Here is an 8,060-nt window from a genome sequence, read left to right on the forward strand (position 1 = left end):
ATGCAGTATTAATGTTAATCCCAGAAAACAAGACCAACATTTCTTTCAATGTTCAAAGCTAAAGAAAGGAAACACCTCCTCCATCTCTACAGCTTCGACATTCTGTTCATTACTTGTTTAAGGACACTTTTTAACACTAGAGGGAGCCGCACAACAGGACAAAGTTTACATTTCCAAAGTTGCGACTTGAAGAGAGTGAATGGAGAGAAGCAAATAAATGTATATACATTTAGGATGATCTTAGAGAGGCAGGTTTACATAAAGGACTTGCTATTTTAACCTCTTGAGATACGCCAAATGTATCACGTGTTACTGAGAACCATGCTCAGAATATAAAATATAGGGTTCAGGAAGTATTTCACTCTAACAATAATAAACCACAATAAACAAACAATCTGCTAAACTGAAATAGAATCAACGATAAAGCAAAAATTCAGTTTAAAGAAAGCAAGTGAACATAATTCATATTTGTGGTGAATTATAGTCTGAGGTAAACTAATGCAAAGTTTAGGGGCATTCGGTCTCCCTTCATATTCAGCTGAGCTCTGAGAGCCTCCAGGAGAAACTGAGGGGCTGACCTGACTTTCTATATAAAACAATTCAGCATTCACCTTAATGCAGAGACAGCAGAAAGAATTAAGCCAACACACTGTAGTCACTTGGAAATGTGATTTATTTGGCTACTATAAAATAATAATAGTGCACCAAAATTGTAAAAAATATTTTAATTAACTTGAACGTACTGTATAAAATCATAATGTCTATAAAACAGAATGAACAAACATTGAATTCCACTGTTTTGAGACTCACAGCTTAAAAGCACAACACAAGAGGTAGATCATACAAACTAATTTAAAGTGCAAGAGGTCGTTCACATTTAATGTTTCTACTGTTTCAGTTTATTTCCTTATAAAAGTTAATAAAGCTCTGAAGGTGATAGACAGCTGTAGCTTTAATTCTGCATTAAAAAATAAATAAATCTGAGATACTTCTTCTGAATCACACTGTATAAACATAATTTATTGTGTTGCTATAACATTATGAACACATGCCTAATATTGTGCAAGTCCCCATTCTGATGTCAAAACAGCACTGAACCATCGAGGCATGGACATTGCTCGAGCATCACGCTGCCTCCGCCCGCTTGTCTTCTTCCATTAATGATATTAGCACAAGGAGGTATGTCGTTAATAAATATTTACACTCGCAACTGATCTCTACAAAAGAACTAGTTTATGAGATACAACCCAGTAAAACTCCACTTGGTAAAAACTGATGTTACAATGAGGCTCAATTTGAACTTAGAATCAAGAACCAGCTCCTGATCATCATGTTTGTGGTTTATGCCACTTACTGATATGAAGTCTATTACAGTCAAGTAACATTTGGAAAACAATCATGTATATCAGCTCCAAACAAAACAGGGTTTTCACAGTTATCCTCCCTTGGGGGCAGAAGAGTCTGACGATGAAGAAAGGCTTGGCACTAAAAACATTTTTTACATTTACAATTGCTATATATGTCAGAGGTCGCACGCCTCTGGAGCAGCTAGGAGTGAAGTGTCTTGCTCAGGGACACACTGGTGAATGTGTTGCAGTGAGAATTTAACCTGGATCTCCCACATCAAAGCTTGTGTTTTAACCACTGCGCCATCACCACCTTTTCTGTCGTCTTTTTCGTCCATCATGTGTCTCTTTAAGGTAAAATAGCTGTCATGTCTGGTTGCTACTGAAAGACTTGAAAATGACTGAGGAGGAGTCAAATTTGAGCAAACTATAAAAAATAAATATAAAGTCTGAAAGCGATCCTGCCGCTAATGATGTGATGAGAGGAAGAGGGAACTTCCGTGTCTGAAAAGGGATTGCAAAACTGGTTGCAAAAACAGTTAGATTGTATTGAAGTCAGTGAGAAAGTGAGCCTACTTCTCTAATGATTTATTCCCTCAGTAAACACTTTACTAATCAGTTCATTGTCTCTGTCGATGGTTTAAAAGTCTCCTTCAACATTGTTAATGTTCCTTTTGATGGTAATCTGTGTCCATCATGAAGAGCTCCCTCCTGCTGATCCAGTGGATCCACTTCTGGCTGGAGGTGATGCTGGTCTGAATCCCTGAACTGATGAGGAAGATCCAAGAGAGGGAGATGTGCAGAACACTCTCATCTCCGTTAACATCAAATACTAACGAGCTCTTTAGGAAGACACTTTGGCTGGAAGTGGCTCATCTGGAGTGACATCATACTGGGACAAGTTGTTTGCTTTCCTTCTCCATCACATTTACTTTGTGAAACTTCTGTTTAAACACACATCCAGCACCAACTCCAACACCCAGGACAAGTAAGATGCAGAAAGCCACAGCTGGGATCCAAAATCCCAGATGGGATCGACCACCTGATGTGAAAAAAGTCAAACAGAGAAAAAAGTTACAGTAACTGAAATACAATAGATCCACAAATCTGAGTGTGATTCAGCACTAATAATGTTAATTCTTTTTCTCCTCACAGAGTTGAATCTTCTCCTCACCTTTAACATCCGTCTCCTCCTTTGGATCAGGAGTTTGGACATTTGTGGGAAGCAGCGGCGTCTCTGTTGTCGAGGATTTAACAAAGTGTGGATCTGAAAAAACACAAGATTTGAAAATTGTTATTATTGTTAATATTAAAATGAAACATTTACACACAAGAGTCACATAAGCTGTTGACCAAATGATCCTTTAACTTCTACAGATGTCTGTTTTTTCCTGTGTGCAGAAATCGTCTATGTTCACTACATTTTGACAGTAAAGTTCTGCCTTGTGTTGCAATCTGGACCATCAGCATCTAAACAAACTCACCAACAATAAGTAGAACAATCGACTCCTTCACTTGGCTGTTTAACTTGGGGATGAAACATTTGTATCTCCCTCCATCAGCCTGTGTTACGTTGGTGATCTTCAGAGAAATGTTTCCACGTTTCAGTTTGTCTGTGAACAGCATCGTCCTGCCGAAGTACGACTGGAGCTTCATGTCCAGGTTTTCACGTCCGTCCCTGTAAACGTGCACGTAGTCGACCCGGCTCAGACGATCAGAGGGGTCGGGCTTGAGATCTGGCTTCGACCACTCCACCGTCAGATCCTCCACATTGTAAGCAGGATCCAGGTGGCACGGCAGGATGACGTCATCACCCGGAGCAGCGATGATTGGCTGAAGTGACCCGATCACACGAGGCTGACCTGGAAAAAGGAGGAAAATTTAAACCTTGGACTGACACGATTTTTGACTCTTTATTGACTGTATCAGATTGTACATGATTCTTCTTCTTATTGTTATTGATTGTATTACGAAAGTTAAGTGACTCTACTTTTATTGTATTTTGTCCTTTACATTTCTCTGTGCTGCTGTGCCAACAAGAAATGTCCCCTATAAGGGAAATTAATAAAAGGTATATCTTATAAGCGCTGTTAATAAGGAAGATTGAATCAAATCTCACATTATCAACCAAAGTTGAGTCCTGACTTGGTATCAAGGAAAACACCTGATGAGTGAGTCAGTTAGTGAATCATCACCAATTAGTCATCATCCTACAAACAGCTGAATGATGTCAGACAAATCTACGTAAATATCTTAAGAATTAAACTAAACTAAATCTCACAAAGCTCTGAGAATAACAGAGACTACATGTGTGTAACAGGATGAAAAGGTTATGAATTAACTAAGTCCCTTTTTCCCACCAACTTGAATCCAAATTCATAATTATTAGTAACAGATCTGTACATGTGAGTGAAACTCAGATATCTGTTCTTTTCTGTTACAGGTTATTAATTATACTACATGTGATGCTCTATAAAAACAATCAAACCTGTCCGATTTCTCCTCGTTTTAAGTAGGCTTACCAAACTAAGTTACAGCAGTAGCTGTTTGTTATGTTACGTGTCCTTTAACGGCTTAAACTATCAACAGCAAATCAACCTAATTGATCTACACATCGCATGAGTGTTATAATGTTAGTTTTAAAGTTACAGAGAAGCCATAGCGTTACGGAAGAATAGGCTAAACTATCAGGAGAACAATGGACACAGTCGATCCTTAAGTTATTTTTCTTCATTCAAGTCAGCTTTATTGGCATGAATGTATAGTCTAACAACAATATTATCATATTATTAACTGATTATCGCTCGACATTTGACTGAATGAATGAATGAAAGAAACTGTTAGCTCTAGTAACGAAACATATGAACTTACCTCCAACAGGCTTCGCCCACACTGCCGTACTCAAACATACAGCGAAAGTCCAGAGTGGAAAACAGGTAAAGCCAACCATGAACTTTCCAAAGTGAACCATAAAACCCCTGACAGTCACACAAATAGGTACCTCCTGAAGTGAGCTCGGCTGGCGCTGAACTACTGAAGGAGTCACTGTCACTGTACTCCTTATAGCGTGTGATGACGTGTTTGTTTTGTAGCCTATGTTTTGTTTCTATGGTGAGTGGGCGGAGTTTGACTGCGTTGCTAGACACAGTGTGGTAAACATTAAGTCTCTTTTTTTATCCTTCAATATAACTCCAAATCTAATATCACAAAACTCTAACCTTGGTGCCTGAGAGTCCTTTTCAGATATCCATTTATGAACCGAAACCCAAAAGGATTTTAGATAATTACAAGCAAAAAAACAATTGCTCTAAAGTTTCCACATCCACATTACAGAAAGTACAATTAGCCTATTCTTATCAATAAATCTGTGTTTCAGAAAAACATTACAAGGACAGGCCTAAATATCATTTAATATTTTAAAATGAGTTTCTTTAGCTTTTGGTGAGGTTAAGGGAACTTGTGCCGCGTTCGAGACCGGTCGGAACTGGGTTTCCGAGTTGCATTGAACGCAACATTCCCTCCATTCAGCAACGGCATTAAAGCACACGTCAGTTCCGCAGTGTGTTACCCTGGTAACATAAACACCTCGGATACCCGCTGCTGCTGTGGACATTCACTGATATTAAATATTGAAGCCTAAACATTAAAACAAACAGATACAATTAAAACCTACATTTCTATAGTACAAAGACTTACTGAGAAGTTAGCCTGTTGTGAAAACAAAGAATTATCTGCAGACTGAATAGTTTTGACGCACTGTAGGTGGTGTAATTTACTGCGACCTACTTTGTTTTTAAATGTTTTCAATTTAGCGAAGAGTAAAACTCCACTGAGTAAACACTGACGGCTCCTGATCACCATGTTTGTGGTTTAAGTCACCTACTGATATGTAGTCTATTAAGTAGGCCTACAGTTAAGTAACATTTTGAAAATAAGTTAATTTGTGAATCGTATATATCAGTCTCAAACAAAACAGGGTTCTCACAGTTATCCTCCTTCAGGGCAGGAGAGCCCAATGATGAAGAAAGGCTTGGCACTTCAGACTATTTTTACATTTTTACTCATTTAGCTGACACTTTTATTCAAAGTGATTTACAATGAGTCTCCCACAAAACAGGCATGCGTCTTATCCACTGCTCCATCACCACCACTTCTGTCGTCTTTGTTGTCCATCATGTGTTGCTTTGAGGTGAAATAGCTGTCATCTCTGGCTGCCAGAGAGGCTGCAAGAGCTGAAGATGAAGTTTGAGCAAACTATAAAAAATAAATATAAAGTCTCTCTCTTAAAAAACTAAATCTCAAAAGTTAGATTGTATTGAAGTCAGTGAGAAAGTGAGCCTACTTCTCAACTGATATATTCCCTCAGTAAACACTTTACTATTCAGTTCATTGTCTCTGTCGCTAGTTTAAAGTCTCCTTCAACATCGTTAATGTTCCTTCTGATGGTAATCTGTGTCCATCATGAAGAGCTCCCTCCTGCTGATCCAGTGGATCCACTTCTGGCTGGAGGTGATGCTGGTCTGAATCCCTGATCTGATGAGGAAGATCAAAGAGGGGGAGAAGTGCAGAACGTTAACATCAAATACCATCTTTAGGAAAACACATGACGTCATACTTTGGTGGCTGAAGGACAAGTTTAATAATCAGTCAGTCGTCTCCCAGAAAAGTCTGGTTTGATTTTCACAACGTGATCAGTTTCCTTCTGACTCACATTTAGTTTTTGAGGCTTGTGTTTAATCACATATCCAGCGACGCCACCACAGACTCCCAGGACAAGTAAGACACCGAAAACCACAGCTGGGATCCAAACGCCCTGATGGGATCGACCACCTGATGTGAAAAAAGACAGATACAGAAGTTACAGTAACTGAAATACAACAGATCCACAAATCTGAGTGTGATTCAGCACTAATAATGTTAATTCTTTTTCTCCTCACAGAGTTGAATCTTCTCCTCACCTTTAACATCCGTCTCCACCTTTGGATCTGGAGTTTGGAGATTTCTGGGAAGCAGCGGCGTCTCTGTTGTCCAGGTTTTAACAGTGTCTGGATCTGAAAAAACCCAGATGACGATTGACAACACAATATTAAAAAGAAACAACATTTACAGGTGAATGCTCGCACAAGCTGTTGACAAAGTGATCCTTTAAGTTCTACAGATGTCTGTTTTGACCTTTTGACTAAGAGACTTGCTAGCAGCTCTGTGAGGCTGAAAATCATCAGTTTCAGTCTTCACTTAAAAAAGCCTGCCATTTGGGAAACACTGCCCTCTTTGCTAGCTGTTGAGCACCAAGCAGAGAACGACTGTAAATCTGTAAGTGAACTATAAAATGTTTATCTCAGCAGCAGAGTTATTTAATCTAAAGAAACTTACCGACAACAATCCTAATAATCGTAGCCCTCCCCAGCTGTGGGATGAAACATCTGTAGCTTCCTTGGTCAGAGAGCTTCACGTTGAGGATCTTGAGTGAAGCGTTTCCGTGTTTCAGCTCGTCTTTGAACAGCGTCGTCCTCCCAGCGTATGACGACATCTTCATGTCCTCTACATCGTGGTTGTCACGGTAACGGTGAACATGCTTGTACGGACTCAGTGGATCTTCGGGGTCACGCGGGAGGTCGGGACGCCACCACTCCACCGTCAGGTCCTCCAGGTTGAGCAGAGGCTCCACACGACACGGCAGGATGATGTCATCACCCAGAGAGACCACGATTGGCCGAGATGAACCGATCAACTGAGGCTGACCTGAGAAATGGGGGGAAAATAGAAATCTCCTGAAAGAGAGTGAAGTCTGGATTCTGATTTGCTTCCAAAACATTTCCAGTAACAGGAACTGTTATTTACTTAATAAAGAAGATTATAGTCTAAGTATGAGATTTATAAATCTAGAGCTGTACTTAACAATCATTTACATCACTGATTAATCTGACAATTGTTTTCTTGATTCATTTTTGAGTCTAGAAAATTGTGAAAATGCAAATTAAAGTTTAATAAAACTGAAAGTCTTTAAAATGTGGAGCACTTGGTCACAGAGTCGTGATACTAAGTTGCTGTTTCTGGAAGATATGCAACTGTTATCCTGATCCACCAGGACAATACAGAGGTTTAATCCTAGCAGGGTGTAAGATGTAATGTCACCAGCTGCTACACAATAACTCCCTCCACTGTGTTTTTGTTTTATTCCCAGGAGGGTAGAGAAAGTACAAAGATATTTTTCCCTATTCTGTATAATATTTTCATTCTTTTTTAAAATAAAACATAGAAAATGATAAATGCCTTTTCTTTACACTTGCAGCATAAACAATCAAGCAACTACATTTATGTCTTATGTCTGAAATAATGACATCCAAATGTGGTATAGCACTTGTTTATTGTTATTGTATACTACTAAAACTACAACCTATATCACAAATAGATCATTTTTAAAACATCAATAAAAATAAGTGTATACACAGGAAGAGACGAGGTGTGTCCAGATGTATCGACTGATTATGAAGACAGTTCAGACTTTACTCGTAGCATCGTATCGCTGCTGTGGAGATGATTAAATATATCACAGTCACCTCTCAGACATGATTACCACATTTCAAAACCAACCATATTACTTTTTGCTGTATCTAGCAATACAGTTGGAGCAGGGACACCTGACTGAACCCCATGTTGACGGGGATCATCAGGTCTCCTGGTTCTACTTCTAGGCATCTCCTCAGTAATAGA

At 39.1% G+C, this 8,060-nt stretch overlaps 2 protein-coding genes across 2 annotated transcripts; both read right to left on the reverse strand.

Moving 5' to 3' along the window:
• Positions 1-1,214: 1,214 nt before the first annotated feature.
• LOC119900148 (butyrophilin subfamily 3 member A1-like) lies at positions 1,215-4,407 on the reverse strand. The gene is made up of 4 exons (XM_038714906.1): positions 4,218-4,407; positions 2,831-3,208; positions 2,521-2,613; positions 1,215-2,388 (listed from the first exon to the last, which is right to left on the reverse strand). Exons 1-4 carry the CDS (start codon positions 4,315-4,317, stop codon positions 2,234-2,236), a joined length of 726 nt encoding a protein of 241 aa, XP_038570834.1. The 5' UTR covers positions 4,318-4,407; the 3' UTR covers positions 1,215-2,233.
• A 1,055-nt stretch (positions 4,408-5,462) lies between these two features.
• LOC119900147 (selection and upkeep of intraepithelial T-cells protein 1-like) lies at positions 5,463-7,161 on the reverse strand. Its single transcript, XM_038714905.1, has 4 exons — positions 6,720-7,161; positions 6,305-6,397; positions 6,058-6,176; positions 5,463-5,879 (listed from the first exon to the last, which is right to left on the reverse strand). Exons 1-4 carry the CDS (start codon positions 7,159-7,161, stop codon positions 5,748-5,750), a joined length of 786 nt encoding a protein of 261 aa, XP_038570833.1. The 3' UTR covers positions 5,463-5,747.
• Positions 7,162-8,060: the final 899 nt, after the last annotated feature.

The sequence above is a fragment of the Micropterus salmoides genome, unplaced genomic scaffold, assembly GCF_014851395.1.
Source record: "Micropterus salmoides isolate LMB-PRFRI ecotype aquatic unplaced genomic scaffold, ASM1485139v1 Ms_hic_scaffold_1279, whole genome shotgun sequence".
In the NCBI taxonomy this organism is placed as follows: Eukaryota; Metazoa; Chordata; class Actinopteri; order Centrarchiformes; family Centrarchidae; genus Micropterus; species Micropterus salmoides.